General features: G+C 42.4%; 2 protein-coding genes across 4 annotated transcripts in view; both read right to left on the bottom strand.

Annotated features, from left to right (window-relative positions):
- Window positions 1–745: 745 nt before the first annotated feature.
- The window catches only part of sorbs2a (sorbin and SH3 domain containing 2a), a 65,057-nt gene continuing 41,251 nt past the window's right edge, over window positions 746–24,551 (bottom strand). For 2 of the 3 annotated variants that reach the window (XM_050045405.1, XM_050045406.1), the window contains 14 exons: window positions 24,040–24,154; window positions 20,258–20,329; window positions 18,570–18,626; window positions 17,844–17,893; window positions 16,754–16,929; window positions 14,572–16,395; window positions 13,384–13,463; window positions 13,047–13,144; window positions 12,527–12,641; window positions 12,270–12,398; window positions 11,098–11,292; window positions 5,633–5,670; window positions 5,261–5,367; window positions 746–3,514 (listed from right to left, as the gene is read on the bottom strand). In XM_050045405.1, the coding sequence (XP_049901362.1) occupies window positions 3,453–3,514; window positions 5,261–5,367; window positions 5,633–5,670; window positions 11,098–11,292; window positions 12,270–12,398; window positions 12,527–12,641; window positions 13,047–13,144; window positions 13,384–13,463; window positions 14,572–16,395; window positions 16,754–16,929; window positions 17,844–17,893; window positions 18,570–18,626; window positions 20,258–20,329; window positions 24,040–24,154 (3,118 nt within the window). In that variant the 3' untranslated portion in view covers window positions 746–3,452. The remainder of the gene's footprint in view (window positions 3,515–5,260; window positions 5,368–5,632; window positions 5,671–11,097; window positions 11,293–12,269; window positions 12,399–12,526; window positions 12,642–13,046; window positions 13,145–13,383; window positions 13,464–14,571; window positions 16,396–16,753; window positions 16,930–17,843; window positions 17,894–18,569; window positions 18,627–20,257; window positions 20,330–24,039; window positions 24,155–24,551) is intronic. The other variant, XM_050045403.1, reaches the window with a different exon arrangement.
- Window positions 5,681–9,955, bottom strand: LOC126390902 (uncharacterized). The gene is made up of 3 exons (XM_050045407.1): window positions 8,758–9,955; window positions 7,510–8,013; window positions 5,681–6,128 (listed from the first exon to the last, which is right to left on the bottom strand). The coding sequence occupies exons 1-3, from the start codon at window positions 9,796–9,798 to the stop codon at window positions 5,976–5,978; spliced, it is 1,698 nt and encodes a 565-aa protein (XP_049901364.1). The 5' UTR covers window positions 9,799–9,955; the 3' UTR covers window positions 5,681–5,975.

Below are 24,551 nucleotides of genomic sequence, written 5' to 3'. Positions count from 1 at the left end.
GCCACCAACTGTCCATGTGTGGAATTGTGTGAAATAGAGAGGACGTGAAAGTGTGTAACATCACCTCTGTGCTTGAAATAAAAGGGTAGGAAAGAGGTCAGAGTCTCAGCAACATACCTTTAAACATCATAAATGAGATTTCCTTTTCAGCCATCAACAGTTTTCTTTTCTGTTCGGCTAAAAGGGGAAAAAGGGTGAAATATTTCATCTACCAGCTGGATTTTATTAGCAATACAGCCCCATAAAATCATCCAACAAATGCTAAGATACTGTAGAAATACTTAGGTCCAAGAGTGTGCATTGAATTTGATATTAACATGAATAACATATAAGATTAACATTTTCATTACATGTATAAACATATCAGGAGTCAAATTCTCGTCTTCAATCCAAATCTGTTCCTAACGATGTATCAAAGGCGGACTAGAGTTTGTGATCGCGCTCTGTGCACACTTTCCTGATGTTTTTCTAGACTATATATGCATAAATTAATTTTTTGCATCACAGAAGAGGTTTACATATACATGGCTATTAAATTAGTGAGTTGGATGTAAGGCAGCAATCACCAACTCTACTCGACTCTAACTACAGTAACTTCAGTTTAAATACGTCACTGGCTCTTAAAACAACAGGTAACTGGAGGAAAGAAAGGCCTACATGCCTGGCTACAATAATAAGTCTGAAAAAAGTGGAAATTAGCACCACTGATGAAGAATGTGAGGAAAGAAAGAGAAGAAACCAAATGTGATGGTGGGTGAGAAAAAGCTGACTTTATAAAGCATGTGGATGTTGGCCATTTTACAGCTCTCATACAAAAGGCTTACAAAAACACCACAGACACACACACACACACACACACACGCACACACATGGAGTGTTGTCACACCAGCTGAGATAGTGGATGACAGGGGGGTGACGTGAAGGACAATGAATGATAAAACAAAATATATCTTAAGGTGCTTTAACAATTGCTTTGTTGTCAGTGTCCATCCTATGTGAAACACGTAAAATGAGAAACAAAAACATAAAATATATTCACTGAGCAAGCTAAGATGACGATAATTCCAAATAGTATATAACTACATGAAACAGTGACCCACGCGCTCTGACAACAGGGTTAGAAGATGCCACCGAAATCTAGTGGAAAAACCGCAGTTGTGTGACTGGAGTTTTTGTTTCGTAAAACGCTATCTCATCCTGCGTCTCACTTAAATAATTCAACATAAAACATAATGACACCATCATGAACTGTCCTGTTGTCACTCAGCACTGATCTGGGCATTGATACAATAAAATAGTCCTTCATATGTGGGTTTGCTGCTGTTCAAAGATGTTAGAAAAGCATCCTGTTGTTCCATCTTTTCTAAAATCGTCTCATAACACAGTTCAACCAGCACTTGTCCTCTTATAAATATAATACCTAAAAGGTTGGTAGCCTTTATGCATACACTTTTCAAACATGACCAATATACTGCAAAGGCCCACAGACATTTTAAAGGAGCAGTGTGAAGGATTTAGTGGCCTCTAGTGGTGAGGACTGCAGATTACAACAAATTGAACTTCTGCCATGTACCAAACGTAAACTCCCGGTTAAGATTCCTTTGGTGTTGATTGTTTAGGCGCTAAATTATCAGCAGAGGTCTCCTCCTCTCCGAGACAAATGGGCCGGGTGATTAAAACTGGTAAACAGTGAATAATGCAGTTTCACGTTAAAAACAATTAGTGTTTTTCCAACACTGCTCGTCACAAAGGGGCTGCTAACTACAATGGCCGAAAATCTAAAGAACGGGAATGACCCTATCTAGAGCCAGTGTTTAGTTTGTCCATTCTGGGCCACTGTAGAAACATGGCGGTGTAACAGAGCCATCCCCGTGGATGAGAACCCGCTCCCTATGTAGATATCGGGATCCGTACACATGCTGCGTCTTTAACCGCCTGGGAAATTTGAGGTCGGGTCCTGGGCACTTCTTTTGTGCCTTTTTCGAGCCAGCTTTCAGGAGTGCGCCGGCATGTTGTGTCTGCGGTTGCCAAGCAACCTCAACAAGCACCGTATCATAGCCTATTAACCTGAAATCCTGAGTGCAGAGCTGATCTTCTTCCAGGCGCTGTCCGTGGGACAGATGAAAAGCTCTGGCAGTCCTGCACCAAAATAATCAACTTTTCTATAGTTACCACAGACTGAGATTTACGAAAGGGAAAGGTATCTGTCTGCTGTGATTGGCATGCACACTGCTGTGTTCCAAAAGTTACACTTGGTTTATCTTGGGGCACAGCTGCTGCGCCCTGAAACGTAGGCGCTTGTCAACATTGAAAACAATGAATTTAAGGGCGCAAAACGAGGCATGCGTACGGCTCTATAAACGACTCATTCTCAGGTCATGGAGGCACGACTGTTCTTATTTTCAGGTGATTATACACTAAAGAAAACATAATTGTTATATTATGTTAAATTTCTGCCATTATATGCCACTAAATCCTTCACACTGAACCTTTAACACCTGGTGTGTAAAATCTGAAGTGACATTTGAGATAAAACACACGAAATTGTGTTAAAGTTTCGTTAAAGTGCATTAATCCTAGTGTGAAGATGAAGAACCAACAAGTCCAAAATATTTTTGTGTTTTCTAATCTTACACTTTAAATCTATTGTATTAGGTTTAGACAGCAAGTGCAACAGTGCCAATGATATTTTTCCCACTTCCTCATTTGCGATATTTGAAATGATTGCTTCATAATGATCGTGTTTCATATCCCCAAATTCTTATCAACCAATCAGCACCTCGGGCGACACATAACATTGATACATGCACAGTCTTTACAGTCCTGTAAGCGTGGGATCTAACATCCTTTTACCTGAAATATCAGCTGCATGGCTGCAATCCCTTCAACACAGCTTGTACACAACATACCTGCTGACAGAATACTGTTTACAACACTCTCTGCACTGTAACGTCTTTGGGGATATTTGTTAGTGAACACTGAAATGAAATGTAACAAGTGTTTTTATGTTTGAGATACTGCGGGAAAATAAAAAAAAGTGATCTTACTGCCCTTTAACAGGAAGAAAAGCATCGCTGCCGTGCCCTGTTTTCTATCTTTGACTGTTTGCAAAGTTCCTTTCACATCCTTCTATCACAGTCAAAAGTTAAAGGTCACTGACTGGAGCACAAAGTTTGGGTTCTCCATGATAGAAAAATAAGGATAAAAAGATAAGATTAAAAAAACAACATTATTTTATAGAAGTCTTCCTTTAAAGATGGCTAGTTAGAGCTAAATGTTCTGTCTGTGTGAAGCTGACCAGCCACACATAACACGCAAACACAGAAATGTGCGACAGGTCTTGGGGGACCAGTGTTGGTAGGTGGTGTCCTGCGGGTGCTGTGCTGAGGGCGATGAACGTGTCACAGGAAGGGGCGGGGCCAGAGGGGAGGGGAGGGAGTCTGGAATCATCATTATAGCTGCTTCACGTAGTTTCCTGGGAAGGTTCCAAACAACTTGCTCCTTCGAGAGGTCCCTTCAAAAACAAAGAGCAATAAAATGAGATTGTCAGTGTTTGAAGGTCTGGCTGAAACTTGGCAGCAGCAGCAGCAGCAGCAGCAGCAGCGCTCACTAATATTATTCCAGCTCACTGCAGTCTGGACCTCAGCCAAAGCTGCAGATCAAACTTAATCACATGGAAACCTCTTCAGAGGGCAAAGTTGTCTGTAGAAGAATGTAAAGGTTAACATGTCAGACAGATTCTCAGGACTGTCCGACTCACTCAGCTGTGCAGGACAATGTTGACTTCTTAAACATGTCATGTTATAAATGTGTGGTGGGATCACAGTGCCATCTAGTGGTCTTCTGTTTGTTTGCAACCAGACCACAAACACTTCAGACAGTTAGAGCATCAATTTGACCTACTGTATTTTTCGCATTGTGTACATTTGTTGTCCAGGTGTTCTGTAAGATATATCCATTAGTTGTCAACTATTACATTAATTGCCAAATAATTTTAAAATCAATCACTGGTTTGAGTAATTTTGTCAAGAGAAAATGTAGAAGAAAATAAGAAAAAATCTTAAATGTGAATAATTTCTGCTTAATTAGCTCCATGACAGTAAACTAAATATCTTCAGGTTGTGGACAATACAAGACACTCAAGGACGTCACTAATCACCATTTTCTGACATTTTATAGACCAAAAAAACTAATTGATTAATGGAAAAAAATATCTACATATTAATCAGCAGTGGAAAATAATGATTATTTACAGTCCTAATGTAGTTAGGCAACAACTTACTAAATAAAATCAAAGTACTGCCAAACCACACTGGTTTTACAGGATGTCATCTTTGACCCTCTTTCTGTCTCACCTCTTGCGGGACAGTTGTTTGTTTTTTATACAGTAACATTTAACCAGGGAGACATGACATTAAAGTGCAAATTATGTCAATATGTAATTAAAATGTGTGCATTAATGAAATTATAATAATTGTAATAAGTCCAACCGACTACTATTGCGACTATTTGACTCATGCACTTCTCTAAACCTAGTATCACATGTACCTGCCTAGTAGACAAGTACAACCCTTTATCCCCTCGTCTATGGAGTTAGATTTGGCCAGTCTCAATCGAATTGACAGCTGGGTGAGGATTGTCTTGGGAGTCGAATTCAACTGAATCATTCATCCACCATGGTTGATTCACTGGCATAGATGCGCTGCGTTATTTGGGAGTGGAGACTCCAATGTTTGGGTAAGATGATGACACAGATGATGAATGATTCAGTTGAATTCGACTCCCAAGACGATCCTCACCCAGCTGTCGATTCGATTGAGACTGGCCAATAGGAACGGGGCCCCGCCCGTGACATTATTTTTGCAGCGAAAGCAAAATCCTGACACAAAAGCAAAGACTTAGGTTTTGAGAGAGAGAAGAAAAATGTTTTGAGAGAAACAATTTTTTTTGATAGAAAATGTTTTCACACTGATAGCAAAAAAATAATATTTGAGAGTAAAAAAAAAAGTTTTTGGAGAGAGTTTTTTTTTCTTGGAAATCATTTTTTAAATCTCAAATTATTTTTTTTTTATATTCTATGACAAAATACTTTGTCTCAAAACTTTTTTTAGTCTCAAATATAATTATTTTTTGCTATCAGTGTGAAAACTTTTCCTCTCAAATATTTTTTTTTCTGTCAAACATTTTTTTTTCTCTCATATCATTTATTTTCTCACATATAATAAAGACACAAATCTAACTCCATACTCCTCATACTTACCAACAAACCAGCCATCATCACACTTTTCCATCACATCTACAATGTCGCCCTCCTTCAGCTCCAGCTCATCCTCGTTGCGAGGCAGATAGTTGTACACGGCCTGGTACCTGTGTAAGAAAAATAAAAATGGTGAACTGACACCCCTAATAAACAGTGATGCTACTTTTTCTGTCATGTGTAACATGATCACCACCACCGCTGCTTTTTCTTCTTCATCCAGTATTTTCCCTACGTTTCTGTTAATATGTTAAAAATGTAAAAACTGAACTGCACACATATTTTATACCTTACTCAGCCTACAGTTTAGCACTCAGGAATATTTTCTTTTCTTGTATGGCAGCAAATCAGTGTGTAATAACATAAATCACTTACGGGTCTCCTCCGCCATGGAGCGCATCCTGTACTAATCGCTGTGAGAAAGACAGAAACAGACAGAAACAGACAGTAAGACAGGAGTGTGGTATTTGTGAGGCTCTTGTTTAGGATTTAAGGTTAAAAGGAAAGACTTGTCCGATGTTGTCACTCATTACAAATAAGGTATAATTTCATACCCAGACAGGCCTGAATAAGTAAACCAACCAAACACAGCAGAAATACTGCAGTATCTCCTATTATCTCTGTGTTAAGGAAATTAACACTGTGTTTCCAAAACATTATACTTTAGTATATATGTTATAGAATATGTGGTGATGAGTCATGAATGATGTGGTTATTTCTAAAGATTTCCTTCCTGCACAGAGACAAGAGAACAGTCAGAGTATGGGTGAATGAAGACATGCACCCCTACCCTTCGACCTCTAATGGGGGACAGATAGGACCTCCGAGTCAAGATGGGGCTACGAGGAGGTTTACCACCAACAACTGGATCCTGCTCAACAGGCAAGAAAAACCAGAAGCAACAAACCGATAATCTTCAACAGTAAATGAGTCAGCAGGCCTCAACATGAGCTCAACACACAAGCACCAAGGCTAATGACATGCTGTGAGACATCATCCAGCCACATGCTGATGAAAATCCTCCTAAACACACCACAGTACAACCAAGGAGAGCAACACACTAATTCAAGAATGCTCTCTACTGTCCATTAATAAACACCATATCACTTACATGGTAGTGCACAATGTATTTTAGTGTACAAATGACGCACAACTTTAAGCTACGGCTGCAACAAACAATTATATTTCATATCTATTATTCTGTTAACACATTTTGATTGATCGTGTAGTTTATAAAAAGTCCAAAAATAGTGAAAAATGGCCATCACAATTTACCAGATTGTATTTCAGTCAGGAACACTTTAATCAAAGAAAACTTGATTTCTATTTGCAGTATTATATTTGGCGGTATGGCTCTGTTCTGGGGCCTCTCTGACTTTCCTCTGGCCTTCACAGAAAGCCTCTTCCACACGCCTGTGTGGAAAGCCTGAGGTGGAGAGAGCACACCTCTCTGCCCTTCCACGTGCAAATGAGGAAAGCCTGAGATGGAGAGAGCACATCTCCCTGCCCTTACATGCGCTCACGTGGGAAGCCTAAAGGCAGAGAGAGCACATCTCCTTGCCCTTCCATGTGCAGACAAGGAAAGCTTGAGGCAGAGACAGCAAACCTCCCTGCCCTTCCATGCGCCTACATGGAAAGCCTAAGGCAGGGAGAGCAGCAGCAAAGACCCCCATGAATAGAACAGAGCAGCATCAATGACAAACAGAAATGACACTGATAAGTCAGACAGCAGGAAAAGGAGGAGCTGAGGTGGAGGCGGGTTGCAAAGCGGCTTGCAGAGGAAGCAGCAACAATAGGCAGGCCAGAGCAGTTTAAATAGGGTGCCCTGAATGAGATTTGCAATTGGTTGCATAGAAAGGAATCATGTGATCAATCAGCTGACTCCCTTCCATCAATCAGCTGCTCCATAAGTTTATTGGCTGTTTGAGCTGCACTTGACATTGTGTCCTGCCTGAACTAATGCTATGCTCAGTTTTTGTCAAACAGTCAAAAATGTAAAAATAGTCAATTTATGATGATAAAAAACAGAATGAAGTATCAAATTGTGATGGCATTTTCCTCACATGAATGACATAAAGGATTAATCAGATATAAAACATGTTCATCTGTCAGTTGATTAGTTCACCAGTCACTTCAACCACAGTCTCAGCTTCACTGATGTCAGTGACACAAAAGTTAGAGGACTTGTACCAATCCTCAGCACCACAAACATGACTCAAATCAACGCCAACATCTCCACATTCCAGCTTTACCTTCACCTTGGGGGACCTACGTCCTGGATGGGGTACAGCGGGGATAGTGGGGGGAGAGCGTGGAGTGGCGAGGGGAGGAGAGGCAGGTTTATGGGGAGTCAGAGCAGGAAGAGGAATAGGCGACTCTGTGCCAGTGCAGAATGTGACAGGAGGAAGACAGGGAGAGCTTGGAGGGTGAGAGACAGGGCGCTGTGAGGGAACAGCTGAAGAGGGGTGGAGGGGAGGGGGTGAGACAGGTGGAGAGAGAGAGACTGCGGGTAGCGGCGATGTCATGAGGCGAGGAAGGGATGGGGGCCGAGGGGAGACAGGCGGAGAGGGAGGGATGGAGGGAGGGATGGGGGTACGATCCTGCTGTTGTGACCGGGAGACAGACGACGACAAAGGAGTAAAAGAAGAAGTAAAAGAAGAGGACAGAGGAGGTAAGGAGGTCAGAGGTGGTGCTGTGGAGGGTGAGGGGAGGCCGGGGTGAGGAAGCCGTGTCAGAGTAGAAGGAGAGACATCAGCCTATGGAGGTAATGACACACACACATCAATCCTGAAGCTGAATCACAGGAGCTAAATGCTGAGGATCTTTACTGAGCCCTGGAAGAGACGTGGAGGAAAATATTTTAAATAAATGATTTTGAAGTACTGTACTTTTGTATAAAATTTAAGGGACTTGTAATTTATGCTACTTTTTTTTTTTTACTCTTCACTTTCACTTCAATTTAGTCACTGAAATACAAAGGACCATCTCTTTGAAACAACCTTCTTCTATCTCTACAATCATCATCTACATTATCATTATTCAAAAAACATCTCTAGGACTCTAATTTGCAAAAATACTTCATTGAATTATTTGTAATTTGTTTGTGTATTTGTACAAAGAATCTGAACACTTCTCTATCTAATGCTTTTGAGTAAATGTACAGTTTGCTGTACAACCGTGATATTTTAAGGCTTGAGTTTCCATGCTTAATTCTAGACAGACAGACAGATAGACAGATAGATAGATAGATAGATAGATAGATACTTTATTAATCTCGAGGGAAATTCAATTCATTTATTTCTACCCTACTTTGCTGTAAATGCATCCAAGCTTCTGTAATGGCTGCCTGAAACACGTACATTAACCTTTGTGTCAAACTTTTGTAAGCAAATTCAAAAGTAGGCCTGTTTTTCTAAGATTTAAAACATTTCCCTCCATCTCTCTTCCAGGACTCTGTGGTGTTTCCAAACTCAACAGACACAGCTCACACCATGCTCTACCTGTGGACTGAGCCTCTCATTTAAACCTTTAATGTCCTCTTTGTCCTCACTAACTTCATCCTCTTCCTCAATGAACAACTCAGTAAATCCCCTTCCTTTCACCGATGGTGGTCTCTGCGACTCAACCGGTTGCTCACTTAGAGTTTTTGACTGCCCCTCCCAGGTGATGGAAAGTGGCTCCATCGTCACAAGCTTGTGAAACGGCATCTCTAACCGAACGCTGCCTGCCGAGTCGCTGGCTGGAGTAACTGCTAGGGGTTTCACTGCTGGCTGATGGGATTCTTCTTTTTCGTTTAGTTTAAACCTGCTCTGGGATTCACTGGTTAGTGTAGGTGGAGGTGAATCTATTGGAGACAATCTTGAAAAGCCAGCATCGTCTGTACTGGTAGAACCATCCAGAATCATGGACAACAGCTCGTCATAAGGGTCTATAGCTTGTGGCGTGACATCTTCCACATTTGACTTGTGCCGCAGAGGAACTTGTGTGGGTGACTTTATTGGCTCTGGCACTGTGCAGGATAAAATCTCAATCTCTGGCTTAGAAATGTGTAATGGCGGAGCTTTGCCACTGTTGTATCGCAGTGAAAAGTCAGGCAGTGGAGAGGTAAATGCAGAATGAGGAAGAGGGGGTGGAGGAGGAGGAGGAGGAGGAGGTGGAGGTGGAGGAAGTGGTAGTGGTGCTGGTTGTGAGAAAGGTAGGGCAACAGGGGTGTGACCTAAACCAAGTTTCCCTTCTTTAAAGGGAGGAGTTACAGAAAACCTCTGAGGCGGCAGGGCGAAGCCTCTTTGGGACGGCGCAGGTGACGGTGGCTTCGACTCCTGAGCCTTTAGGAAAGGTGTAAGGTCAGCGGGGAGAGGGGGAGGTGTGGGTGGTATAGGGGTGGTTGTGAGGGAATGAGCTGGAGTGGACGCTGATGGGTCCATTGTGAGGGACAGCCACTCGCTGGTGACAGCCTGCAGGTCAGGCCTCCTCAGGGAGGGCTGAGGGGACAGGGGGTCACGGATAGTGGAGGATGGAGGTAGATGGTAGAAAGGCTCCATGAAGGTGAGGTGAAAAAGAAAGAACAGTGGAATTTATAAAACTGGAACAGAGAGTACAATGTGTGTTTAGTGTGTGTGAGTGTTAAGGGCTCAACAGAGCTTAAAAGGACAGTTCACCCCCAAAGCGGAAATACTTTTCCTCTTACCTGTGGGGCTATTTATCAGTCTAGATTATTTTAGTGTGAGTTGTCCAGTGTTGGAGATATTGGCCATAGAGGTGTCTGCCTTCTCCCCAATATAATGGAACTAGATGGCATTCAGCTTGTGGTGCACCAAAAAATACATCTGAAAAACTCAACAGCAATGTCTCTTTCTAGAGATCTTGGTGTAGTTACTTAAGATAATCCACAGACCTTGTTGTGAGCAGTTTTATTTTGAGACTGTTTTCTTTCTATCAAACTGCACTCAACAACCACATCACCGTGCAGAGAGAAACCGTGCATCTACTGCTAGCTCACCTAGCACAACTGAGCTAGCTAATGTTACAGCTGTGGATTATCTGAAGTAACCAGGTCATGGTTTCTGGAAAGAAACATTGCTGCTGAGTTTTTCAAACGTATTTTTTTGGTGCTTTGAGCACCACAAGCTGAGTGCCACCTAGTTCCATTATATTGGAAACAAGGCAGACATCTCTGTGGCTTATATTTCCAACCCTTGACAAGTCATCCAGAAACAATCTACAGGTAAGAGGAAAAATACCTACATTTGATTCTGGGGTCAACTATCCCCTTACGCAGATGATGCATTTATTTATTTACTGATTTAATGATATCAAAACAAACTTTTTTAGTAAACTGGAGACATTCTTTACAGCAGTGGTTCCCAACTGGTGGGTTGTGGGTCCATTCTGAATGGACTGCAAGTGACTCGCAAACGTGTCAAGTTTATTTTGAAGTACAGTGAATTTCCTGCACATAGCTTTTGTTTTGGAGTGCTATTCCCTGCTGTAAAGTGAGTCAATAACAGACAGCTACTTGACTGAGGCAGCAAACTAGCTCGAAGACATGGCCAAAAGCAAGTATGACACCAAATGTATTAAACTGTGTGGACCCTGGAATAATGATTAAGGAGAAATCTGGACCCTGTGGACAGACCAGTTGGGAACCACTGGTTTACAGCAGTTTTTGAGGATGGAAAATGATTGTTTGTGATGTTGGTTTAAAATCTATAAATTCAATTATAAAGCAGCTCAAAGTGCTTTATTAGATCCAGCACTTTAAAACAAACTGCTGGTTACAAAGTCGTCTGTATTGAATTGGTTTAGCATATTCTATTGTCACGTTGTTGTGATTTTCCTACCTTGACAGGTGTAGAACTTGGTGTCCTGCTGCTCGGGTAACCATGTGGATCTATGTGGTGGGCGGAGCTCTTGGCTGGGGAGCGCTTGATGATGTCAACGTAGGACACAGGAAAGATGCCCTGTTTGGTTGTGTCTGGGATCTTCCCCTCGTACCAGTTCTGGTCCACTTGCCTTATCACAATTATTCTCTCGCCCTTCACACACAACACACACACACACAAAATATACACATGGTTTTTAACTGCAATACAGACTGTTTTAAATACACAGAACTCAAGAGTACTTCCTCTCACACTTCTTGGAGCCACTGTGAATCTTCTCCAGGTCAGACCCGCAGTTGGTTAATCACATGTACTATTGTCTACCACTGTATCTTTTTGAGGCCACAGGCAGGATATCTTCAAAGTCTACACACAAACATATCATCACTACCTGGTGAGAACCTTGTAACTATGTCTGAATGATTATTCGTTTCTCTAGAATTTGAGAAAATGTTGCAACTTTGAAATTTAAATAAGCACTTTGAAGTCCAGTCGATAAACTCTGCAGCTTCACCAGGTTTCCTATGCTTAAGGTAAATTAGATTGACTACTTCATCAATACTACATGAACTGACATCAATTACGTAGGGTTAGGGACAATTTTTCCCAATTGTTAACTGTGACATAAACATGACTTTTTTATTTTTGGCCAAGTTAAAAAGTTAAATGATCAAGCTAAAATGTTAAAGAACTAAGCAGAACACATGGGAAAACAATCAATCTATTATCATAAACTTTTCTATGTGGTTTGAAAAAAGCTTTCTCATTTGCCATTTGATAGATGTGGTAAATATATATGTGTGTTGTTGGTTCAGTTACCCTGATCCTTGCAAGATGTAAATACAAGAGGCTTTTAAGACTGTTGAAATATTGATTTAAGACATTTAATTTTAGACGAATGAATTCAATGCTATTTAATACTTTAAAGGATCTTCAGGAACTCTTTCTCCTTCTGCAGAAGGACTTAAAATTGCACCCTTTGGTTCCTCTCGGCCATTTCAAAGCACCGTTGCAGGATTTTTGTACACAATCTTCTATATGCCAATCTCACCGACGGTGTACTTGAAAAAGAGTTTTTCTGGTTTAAAAAAAGGTTTAATAAATAAATAAATAAATAAATAAAACACTACCTTTCTGAGAGACAGCTCCACGTTAGTATCAGCGTTGAAGTTGTAGCGAGCTACTGCCTCTCCGATCTCTCTGACATGTGCTGGCGGAGGAGGACGAATTGGTTGCTGCCTCTCTGAGGATGGCATCTTCTGTTTATGTGCAATAGTGTAAATGTGTGTGTTGAAGAGGAGGAGAAATCATAAAGACAAATTAAACATAAGACACAAATTAGTGTACATCTACAGTACTGCACTCAGTTTATCAGCTGCACACTCACTTCTACATATGATATGGGTAATATCCCGACCCGCCCACGGTGCTCTCCTTCATACCAGTTGTTGTCTATCTGCCGGATGATGTTGACTGCATCACCCTTCTTAAATGACAGCTCCCTGCAACACATTCATGTCATCACAGTGCTGGCACACAGGCAGGAAGAAAAAATGAGCTGATCACTTCAGCCAGCACAATTCATTTCATGTAAACAGCATCAGCTACAGAACGTCAGCCACTGAAGCGGATAATATAAAACCAAGTACAACAGAAATCAGCTTTATTCATGCATCTATTTAAGGATGTATAAATAAAAGGAATCAGTTAAAGCCATCCAGGTGTGGTGGTAAGATGTGACGATGAAGTTATCTTAGAAAGAAAAAGAAACTTTTTGCATGAAATGCACAAGAATCTGAAACCATAATACTGAATGCAATGAGTCGAGATGTGCTGATATGCAGTTAGGCATTCATGCTTTAAGGCTCGGCTTCCTTGTACGTGCACGGTGCGTTTACTGTACTCACTTAGCTGTTTGTGCCTTAAAATCATAAATGGCTCTCGCAGGCTGTTTCTGATGGAGGAGAGAGAACAGAATAAGTTGTGTCATCTGTTTATGGGAGACCTAGGAGATGAGAGTGAGAGAAAGAAAGCCAGCGAGCATTACCAGGCAAAACATAAAATACAGCTTTTTAATTTCTGTGAGAAAATTTAATTGTGCTGTGGAGGAGTGATGCTAAAGACAAAAAAGGTTATTGAAGTTCAATCTAAAGTATTTTTACTTTATTATAAAGAGAAAAATAGTGCTCCTAATGAAGTGCATGTTGGTGCTGAGAATACTAGCCATCAGTTTCAGTGCTGTACCTCTCTGTCAGGAGTAGGTCTTCTACTCTGGGGTGTGTGGCGTCCATCCATGGTGGAATAACACCTGGAGACATCCTGGTCTGTGATTAGCGAGAGACACATGAGAAAGGTCATGGGGGTTACGACAGTAACCACAATTATGTCACATGCATGCTCACAATACAAAGACATGCTTTGGGAAAGTACTGAATGGTGCAGTGATGACGTCATTCCAACAGGTAAATGAGGGAATAATAGCACAGGATCAAAAATTGTGTTTTATTTCCATTTCATTGTAGAAACAAGGTGATTGGGATTAACAAAACATGACACATGCAATCAAAAATTGCTCAAACACAAAATAAAATAAGGGGAATGCAGCCCAAAGATGACTAAATATGATAAAATACATTTACAAACATAAACATACAAGCAGGTGGCCTGAAGGAAAGAATGATTTTAGGGTAATAAGATGCCTCTACAACAAATAAACTTGCAAAACAGACAAATGATACAAGCAAAACAATAATCAAATTATAAACAAACAGAAGAATGTTCACATTTATTTACTCCAACCAGATACTATACTGTAAATTCTCACTATTTCTTTACCCAGTCACAGAGAAGTCCAGTTTTATCACATTTAGTACTGTAGATGCCTCCCTGTTTCCTAAAATGCTCTTCCTCACCATTCTGTTGCTCTGATTTTCTCTTTCTGACAGAATTATTGCTCCACTTCACTATTTAATTCAAATTGTTCCTACATTGCTGTTGTGTTGTTCAGTATTAGGTTACTGTCAACGCCAGCATTTTCTGCAGTGTTTCAAATTAGGTTTCCAGTGGCTCCAAGGCATAATCCTCGCATTTTAGTAGCAGACCTTTAATGTGAAACATCAGGAGGAGGTGTTTAGTTTCACAAGAATGGTCATTACTTAATACCAGGTTTTACTTGAGAATTTACAGTAAACAGGTCTTACTGAATGTCACGTAAAATATAAAACAGCACAGTAACGGATGTATCGGCTGACCAATGAGGGGAAAGGGGCAACAAGCCCATGCAACACTGAAAGGGACACTAAGGTGAATGTATGTGGGTTATGTACACGTCTATATGTGAGTATGCAGAAAAAAACTATGTGTGGGTAAGACTGCTTATATGACAAAGTGAACATTTGTATATTTGAGGTGCGATATGTGTATTATCTCCACCTGAATAACAGAGACCATTCCCATTGCCCTGCTCCTCTCCATATTCATTATTGTTTGAGGTGTCTGAGTGGCGTCCATAACAGGCACTGATTGGTGACTGTAGCCGTGGTGTGGAGGGATCCCCTCTGTGTGAGGCATACCCAGTGGGGCTCCCATCTGGGTACAAAGATGCAGAGGAGTGACCCCCGTGCCAACACCCCCTCCTCCCCCGCAATGAGGAGCTTCGTTCAGGCACATTTGGCAGCAGTTCGGCCAGTATTCTCCTCAGGATGCTATCGTCAGGCGCCCGAGTCCCTCTGTGGCCTCTCTCTGCTTGAATGTGCTCATAAATGTCTCTCAAGGCTGCATCTAGTGCTTCATAAATGGCCTGTTTGGACTTGGGTCTGCTACCTCGCTCTCCGCCACCATTGCTTCTTCTAGAGGTAGGTGGTGAGCCCTTTTTCCTGCGGAAAGGCACTGGGCTGACCAGGAAGGCCAGCTTGGACATCGCTTGTTGGGACTGTGAGCTCTGGATGTGTGAATGGCTGCTGCGGCTCTGCTGTGAAGATCTCTGGTGCTCCTGGCGTGCTCGTTCTCTCTCATGGCGAAGCATGGTTGTGAAGCGGGTATAGGAGGCCGGGCAGCGGCCTTTGCAGGAGCTGATGAGGTGACGGTGTTGGTAGCCCTGGCTCTGGCCTATACTTTGGTGAGCAGGGTGATGGTGGTGGTGATGGTGGTGGTGATGACGGAGGTGGTGGTGGTGGTGAAGGGTGGAAGAGCCATACAAGCTCTCAGAGGAAGTTAGTGAGCAATGGTCAAAGTCACTCTCACTGCAAAATGAGGAGCCCTCCACCTGGATGAAGTCACTGAGGTCTGACGCAACAGCGTCTTGTTCACTGTCAGAGTAGTCTGGGTTGGCCTGTGGGCCTTGGGGAACAGGAGGGGCAGGAAAGGACCGTGCACGGCCGGGCTCTGGCCCAACACGAGGCTGGCCCTCTGGTGGGCTACGAGGTCGATGCAAGTGATCCATGGTGTGAGGTACTACTGCACTATTGCCGTTATTGTCTTCCTCTAGTAAAGATTCTATGGAAAAACGGCGTTTTGGAAAACTGGGTGTGCCACCGCCACCACTGCTGGCTCGAGATGACGAGCCACCTGGCGTCGTAGTGCCTGAAGGCACCTCAGTGTCACCCAAGTTGGGCATGGATTTGGACTTCTGAATAAGGCGCTCATATGCAGAAATGCGGTTTGGCACCATATCGCGCGGCACCTCAACGCCCCAAGAAGGTGCCCAAGGAGAGAGACGATGGCGATGCAGGTGAGGCTGGCGCTCTAGTTCCAGGATACGAGCGCGCACCGAGCGGATGACTTCAGATGGGATGAGCTGAGCTCGGTCGATCTGGTGCATCTTACGATAGAGCTGGAGAAAACCCGGTGAATCGTGCGCTCGTCGGCGGTGGAGGCGAGGCAATGAGTGAGTGGACATGGATCCGGTCGAACCTGAGGGATTCCCATCACAAACCAGCGACCCAGCACTTTCTGAGCGTGTTGCGTTGCGCCCGCCCGAGCCGGCGTGCCCATCATTGAGTAAGTCATCGCAGCTGCGTGACTTGAGCTTGCCAGGGACGGGCGGTACCTCCTCAGCACTGCTCCATGTCTCAGCATCCTGGCATTTTGTCTGCCAACTGTTCTTACAACAGACAGACTGCTTGGAGGAGGAGCTGCCCTCCTGGCTGGCATCCTCCTGGCAATGGACAAGGTCAGAGGGGACAGGGGGCAGAGAGGGGCGCTGATGAGGACCTGGGGAGGTCAAACTGTTTGAATACATGTTGCATGCGTCCCCACCTTTCAGATGTCCAATAAAGAGCAGCGTGGTGAAAGAGAAGAAGGAGGAAAGCATGTTAAGCAGTAATACCCAGAAAAAGGGTGGAAGAGCTGGGGAGAGGGAGAAGAGTTAGGAGAGAAAAGAGGACAGGTGGAAAAAGACGATCTGATGTTTTTTTCTTCAGACTTCCACCAACACCAATCAAGGAAACGTACGACCACACCAGACAGACATATTGTGAAAAACACAACTGATCTTTGATCTTCTGTCAAAGTGGTAAATACAATACACACATATAACGGCTTTGGGAAGAGACGGGAAAAGAGAAATACACAGAGAAAAAAAAAATCAAGTGAAACAAGATGTTTGTGTGTTTACCTTTGGCTCTGGAGGGTGAGGATGGTGAGGAACGAACCGCAGGCTTCTTGAGGCTGCTGCTGGGTCTGTAGGCATCCACTGGTTTAGGGGAAGTTGCAGCTCTGCTCTGAGACTGAGCATTCACTTGGGAACTCGTCGGCTCAGACTTCCTTCTCTTCCTGTAGTCGCTGGCAGCACTGCAGCATAGTCAGACATCAATGACAATGCTTTCAGAAGAGTATACACAGGTGAATGCAGTTTGCTGCAGGCACATTGATTTCAGGGACTAGAAATGTCTTGTGAGTACATCCTATAACATCTGTTTACAAACCATATGCAGACCAAAATATGATTAATTATGAGCAAGTGAATGTTGTTTTAAGGATTAAACATTTTTCTCTTTTCTAAACCACTTAGATAAATAGGAGACAAATGAAGTATACAGACTATATGTACTGTTGGTCAAAAATTTCTTTTGAAACTTGGGAATTTTTAAACTTTTTCATGTTCATTTATGGACAGAGATAAATCCTTGGCATCATTTTTAAGTATATCCAAGCTCATCCTACTTATAATGAGGCTATTATCCTGGTGTCCAAAAAGATGAGACAGCAGCGTTACCATAACTTCTCTCATTCAAAATGTCTAAAAACCCAGTGGGCTTTCTATTCAGGACAAACACACTCAATGTCGCACACATGAATTACATGGCCTATTCATCTCATCCCATTTCTGCCCTTTCTGTTCACCGAGGAAAATGCGACTGAATAAGCAGGCCATTTGTGAAAGGGAGCAGGACGAGGGGAGGAAGAGGGGGGGTTGTGTGAAGGATAGGAGGTGAAGGGCAGAATCAATAGGTTTGCTGGGTTAATTTATTCTGGCTCAGTTAGTGAAAGAGAGATGCAAAGCTCCCTGCCTTCAGTGGCAAGAGCAAATAAAGACGAACACTAATCCCTGCAAAATTATCAGACACAGAGGCTATTTGCACCACAGTCAAGGCAAGAAAGAGCAGTTTTGATTCCCTGCTGAATCACAACAAGGAGCAGTGCTGTTGAGGAGATGGGGGAGGGGGGTGGTGATGCAGAGGGAAAATAGAAGAAACAGAGGTTACCTCGCAGGTCTCTCCGGAGCCTTGTCAGCAGGAGCGATGTGCAGGGATGTCTGAAATAGGGCAGACGACAAAAGAGAAAAGTGAGGTCCGCAAGAACAAAGACTCGAGGCAGAGCAGCTCACAATGCACAGCCTGCATGCGGTTGTTGCTGTGCCACACTCAAAACGCTCCCCCAGCGTAAGGTGCGACAGATGCTGGTTCCACATGGCACACCTGAGTGAGAAGAGGCCTACCGGTATACGTAGTGAAGAAAAATTTCTGAGCACTCTTGGGCTGCTCTTAAGGATGATGACAAAGGTGATACAGCAAAGGATATTTTGAGCTGAGCTCAGGGGGCAAATGTTGCCCTGCAAAATCTGGCATGGATCAACTGGAATGGGTCTTAGTGGTAAAGAATGATTGATACACTTTAACTGCAAAGATCTCTCAGAGGAAATGATACCCATCAGATGAAACACAGGAAACAAAAGAATGATTTCCAGTGAATAATACAATACAACCCAAAGCAAATAAATGCCCAGCATCAGAGCTTTCAAAGCAACATCATCCTCATCTTGTCATGGATAGCTGACATAGGGACATGACATCATAGTGAATTGTTGCTACGCTACATTACACTCATTTAAAGCAATCATGTTCCTTAACAATACAGATTTTAATTCCTATCATTGGTTAGAAATTCTGAGATTAACAACACTTCTGCAACACTCATGAAGGTGAGATTACCTCAATGCGCTGGCGAGCGGAGATGTCTGGATTATAATCCAGCCGTTTTTTAGGAGGCTTGAGCCCCAAGCGGCAGCAGTGAGCAGGAGGAGGAGGAGGAGGAGGAGGAGGAGGAGGAGGAATAGGAAGAGGGTGAAAATGAGGTGAAGGAGGAGAAGCAGTGGTGACGTCATGGGGAGAAACAAACAAAAACAAAAAACATGTGGAGAGAGTGACACCCGTTAGAGAATCTGAGTAATCAGAGATGGACTAGTTCACAAACGTTGCACATGTGCTTTGCATGTACAATGCACACGTGTGCACACACTCAATACACACTAACACACACACACACTTACACAAAATAATTGTTCATTCCTATTCACATTCTAATGTCATCTATTAATGCTGTGTTTGTATTCTCAAAACAGCAACATCAAACTATAGTATGTCAATGCTATAATAAACAGGCCTACTAAATAAACCTTTATACCACACACACATACATACACAAAAATGTGCCCATGTACCACACACACATGCAGAGTGTAAGAGCAAGCTGTAAAGCAGAAAGCCGAGTGAAGCACAAGCGGCAGTGTTGTGTTTATTTGAAAGTGCAGTGACTTGCACGATCAAATGTTGTGATTTAGTGCAGATAAACTATCGTTCACTCAGTCGGTCAAAAGTTCTCGTGACTTGTCACCTCAATAAACACTCAAACACTGAACATACAGTGAGATTCTGTCCCAGCTGGACCAGTCAGTGCATGTAGGGGAACCGTCTACACTCTAAGGGCTTATTCAGTGGTGTGAAACATTCAAAATATTGCAGGTAGAAATCTCAACACAGCCTAACAGGACTCTGGGAAGTCATGTCAGCTCCACATGTGACATTTGCACCTGAACATTTCGAATAAGCCCAAGAAACCATCACCTGATGTCATGCTCTGACATGGACAGAGGCGTGTCCTCATGACTCTTTGTAAATCGGCCAGGTTGGGGTAATTTGATCTCAGATCAGTGGCTAGAGGCAATCACTGCTCTGAGCCACTAGGATGTTATTACCACCTGCATCCAGCAGAGGGCACTACAGCATTTAGTTTGTATGCAGAGCATTGCTCCACCAGAGGTGAAGATAAAAATGAACTAGCAAAAATTAATAAATGATTAAATGATTTAACCGGATAAATAAAGGGCTGATTAACTGATACTTATGTTAGCATGTGCAAGAGATGTTAAAGAAACTGCACAGATTCAGATTGTTATGCAAAACAGAGGGATAATATTATTTTATATTATCAATGTTGATCGATGATTTACTGTTCTGTGCAGTTTTTACCCGCCAAAAAGCCAGGTCATCTAAAGCATCTGGAGCACATTGCCTTTTTAACCTTTTGTCCTGCTTATTTTGGGGCAAGATGCAACACAGAACCAACTGAAATAAAATTATCCAAGTATGTGTGTGAACATTTCAGTGCCTGCTAGCCACCAGACCAAAAAACCCAGCAACGCAGAGACATAACACAGCCTGTCACAGGGGTGGGGGGAAGGGGGGGTCACAGCACCCAACAAGTACCACATGCCCAAACAACTAGCCCCACCCAGTCTATTGGCGGAGACATTTAAAAAAGTCCTGGGTGGAGTGTAGAGAGTGGGTGTATGCCTAAGGCAGGGTTGTGGTTGAAGGAGTAAGCTATGGCCCTGACTTACCGGCCGCCCAAACTCCAGCTCGGAAAAGAACTTATACCAAGGCTCGTTCTCTAAATCTATGTCATCATAGGTCTGGGAAAGCATGACAGTGACAGAGAGAAAAAGGTAGAGGAAAGACAGTGTGGAAAGAAGTCACACACAAAGAGAGACATGGACCTCATGGTTAGGAATGAGCAACGGTGGTGCAGAGAGATGGGCACAGGATGAAGATTCAGACTCAGGCTCATGGGGACCAAAGCAGTGATGCGAAACCAATTTACTACTGACAAATCCTACTGAGAACAGTTTGCTTCACAACTTTAACTGGTTTGACAGCACTTCCAAAACATTAGAGAATCCAAACTACTTGTTAGCCAGTGTAAAGTAGCGCCATATATGTCATCAGACAGTGATTAAACTTGTGCACACTAAATACTCTAATATGCACAACTCCAACTCTCCGACTCCAACTATCCAACTCTTGTCACCATTGGGGACTGAGGAGGCAGACAGTTTCAACACCTCGGCCAGTTTTAATTAATATTCATTAATTTCATATGAATAAAAATGAACAGGCCTGTGAATCCCATGACAGAATCACATTACTGCAGCTTTCTTCGCAGCTTTAGCGCAGGTGACAGATAATGAAAATCAGCATGTTACTTTGGACATTACATATTTAACACCCAGCCTCATTATCCACACCTTTGTGCAGGCTCAGTGGATGGAATACTAAACACAGTATGTCAGAGTGGCAGGGAAAGGCCAGATTATCAGCAGAGGTACTCGTTATATTTAAGAAGAAGGGGCACATATTTTGGAAGAGACATGAGGGGTTATTCATATGGGTGTACCATAGGTTTAACTTCTACATCAGTGAGGGTACGACGGCATCACAGTCAGCTATCCAACTGACCCAAGTGTTACGCACTTACACCCTGTGTTTCATTAGTGGTTCCACTTCCCCTCAGCCCTTACTGTTATGTAACAGCATCCATCGCACAGAGGCCACTTGGAGAGCAGAGGGAAAGTGGACAAGGGAGAAGCAGGGGATTTATATGGAAGGCAACTGCCCTTGTTCAATTTAAGCCCAAATTGTTATGGATTGACCGGCAGTTGTGGGTTTAGCACTATACTGCTTTTACAAATCATCAGAAATACCTGCATTTCAGTAAGGTGAAGGCCTCTTGTGAGGATAACTATGATATGTCAGCATCAGTTTCTGATTTAGAAATGCCTGTTTCTGATCTGTATCATGATTATCCCAACTATTATTGATTCTGATTTATGATGTGTTGCAAAACAGAACAGTACAACAATCTAAATATTAACTGCAATGAGTTATGTGCCAGTTGTCAGTAAAACATCAAGCTATCCATAAGATTGAGATTTTTCTTCTAACTAGGGCGAGCGAACCGATAAACATGAAAGCCTATACCTAAACATTCCTATGATAAATTGGAAAAACTGAAACTGAAAAGCATGTCAAAAAGTGCATTCATTTTATTTTTATTACCTACTTTGTTTTCCAATTGATTTATCTTCTCCTTCTCTGGTGGTAAGCACACAGAGTTTTAGGAACATTACTGCCACCTAAGCATGGATTTATTTCTTGCACCAAATGCATAACTGCGACACATTGTGGGTGATATACACCACTGGAGTGACCATGACTGTTGGCTTGATCCATCAGCCCAGCGAGGGTCAATCAAAGTTCAGTTTTTCAGACATATGGAACGATGCTGATGATGGCGAAGATTTCCCTGAGGGCAAGCGCAACAAGGGCGTGTTGAACGACTAATGAAATGCAACATAACTGTAAATATGTACCTGAGCAAACCTGATCACAGGTAACATACTGACTGTGTTGCGGGAGTTGTTGTATAAGGAGAACAGGTAAAACAATTCAGGAGAACAGTGCTGTAAACCACTAACTGGTCTAGCACTTCATATTTCTAAATAAGAAAATTACTGTATATTTTTTATTTCACTCTTTTTAAACCCTATTTATGCATCTTTTTATATCACCTTGTGTTCTCTTACATCCTGTCTTAATTCCTTTTTTATGTCTTATGTAAAACACTGTGAACTGCCATCTTATTGAAATTCGCTATACAAATAAACTTGTGTTTTCTTGCCATCACACAACTCTCCCCTTAAACCCCTCATGTTTAATAAAAGAGACACTTTTACGGGCAGATTTGCAAATATTTAATTTCTAGTTCAGAACTGAGATGTACTTTTCATGCTGAGACTGCTGAGCTGCCATCCAACGTGTAAAACTCTGTATTTCCGCCGCTATTTTTCGCATTTGCATTGCATGTGAATGACGGACAAATTGCAGAGGTTTATCTCTGCTGATGTGATATGGTGGATTATTAATGCCAAACACTTCCTTTGTATCACAGAGAGAAACATTTTCATATCAAATAATCCTGCAGTAAACACTGTCAGATGGGATGTAAGTATTTACATGCAACAGAATTAGACGGAGAAGCCAAAACAAGGTCGCCGCTGTATAGCCAGTTAATCATCTACTCTTTGTTGTCTAACGTTTAAAATCTAACAGTGTTCTCTATGTTACGCACTTCAGCGTGCACTACAGTCAAGAGGCTTATTCATTTAACTGTTATCGTAACTGAAGAGATTATGCATTGGTTTACTACTCTGTCTGCCCTTTCTAACCCCATTCCCACATGGAAATTGAGTTTTCACGCCAAATGAAACACTGCCAGGAGATGCTTTGTAGGTGTTGTGGTGTTACATCTCTCTTGCTAAAAAGAGAATTCAGCTCAGAGACAAATGAGTCACCCTTAAAAAAAAAGTGGGAGCCTGGAGCAGAGGCTGCCAATCACACCAGTACTGTGGACAGACACACAAAAAAGGAATTGAACTGATGCCAGAAAAACAATTTCGGGTGCGATGGCTCATAATTGGAGACCGAATGGACACCTCACATCGAACAGGATGTTTTTGGGTGCTATTTCTTACCTTGGAAAGAGAAGAGAAAACCCTTCTAACAAACAACACAGGTATATATAAGAATCTCAGACAGCAGATTAGCCAGTGTGGGTTCACTTCTACTCTCTACAGCTTTCTCCTTTTATTGCCTTATCAGGAACTGACTCATGCATTATTACCCTGAGAGCTCTCTGCAGTCATCGCATTAAACATCTACAAAACCTTCACAAAAACCTTTTCCACATAACAGACTCCTCATCTGTAACGCATTCTCCATTATCCTGTTCTTATCTCAGATACCTCATGTCTATTATTTTTTGCCCTCCCTCTACACAGTAATTATCTCTGCTGTCTGCTTTGTCATTCACCCCACACAGAGTGAACAGCCAGTACAGCCGCTGGAGGATGCAGCACTGGAAACCTTCGCTTTTTAACGCCCACACCATGTCTGATGGAAACAAGTCCATGCAGAAGCCCATAATGTGAAAATGTATTAACAACACAGTAAGGTCTATAAAGACTAGCAAGGAGGAAAAGTAAATGTGCTTGACCATCCAGTTGTTTTTTTGTACTACAGCTCTATCTCTGCAGCGTTACTTCACTTCATGTTGCATACTGTTTACTTGTTTACTGAACAATAACAAGCAACAATAGTTAACTGACATCACTTCACTGCCACAGTAATAGAAATATTCTCCCAGGATGCCGATGTGAAGTCAGCTACCCTCACATGTAAATCAGACATGAAGGAAGGCTGTAATGTGATGATGGCTTCCAACTTTTCAAAAAAATGTCAGAAAACATTATAATCCAATGAAAGAACATTTTTAAAATATACTCACTGGTCTTTCATGCTCCAAAATGGAGGACTTCCCAGGCTCATACTCAAAAATACTCTTAGGCTCTGCACGGTACTTTCGTGTGTCCACTTTCCTGTTGGGAGGACCCCATTCATTCCTGGTGCAAAAAACACAGAAGTATGTGTCTTAGAAAGCTAACTGAGTTAGCTAATCATTCAGCACTTACTTCTAGTGCATTTTAAATAATAGAATTCAAAGTAGCTCAGAAATCATGAGACCAAATAAAGGTTACAGGAGCTGTATGCAACATTCAGATCATTTGAGTTAGATTCTAAGCCGAGTTTGTCTGCACATGGCTTTTAGCACGGAGGTGGCTGAGCCGGCGGCTAGCAGCTAACAATGCTAACAGTGCTGACAGAGCTAACAATGTTAATGTGGGGGGGTTGGGGACTGGAGGGTGGGTGCTATGCTTTTGCAACATGACCGTTCTGCCACTGTGAGTCAGGACGGCATTATCAGCAGTATCCGCTGTATGACCCAATGCAGAGCGGTAG

Source organism: Epinephelus moara, chromosome 5, assembly GCF_006386435.1.
Source record: "Epinephelus moara isolate mb chromosome 5, YSFRI_EMoa_1.0, whole genome shotgun sequence".
NCBI lineage: Eukaryota > Metazoa > Chordata > Actinopteri > Perciformes > Serranidae > Epinephelus > Epinephelus moara.
Note: the sequence above shows the minus strand (reverse complement) of the source record. Positions and strands in the feature narration are given on the sequence as shown.

What these genes read in the sequence shown, in the direction of transcription:
- LOC126390902 (XM_050045407.1), bottom strand. Translation starts at nt 9,798, where the DNA reads ATGGAGCCTTTCTACCATCTACCTCCATCCTCCACTATCCGTGACCCC. An exon ending in ATGAGAGGCTCAGTCCACAG is followed by an intron (nt 8,014 to 8,757) that starts GTAGAGCATGGT and finishes TTACCTCCATAG; the next exon opens with GCTGATGTCTCTCCTTCTAC. An exon ending in GTAGGTCCCCCAAGGTGAAG is followed by an intron (nt 6,129 to 7,509) that starts GTAAAGCTGGAA and finishes CCTGTTGAGCAG; the next exon opens with GATCCAGTTGTTGGTGGTAA.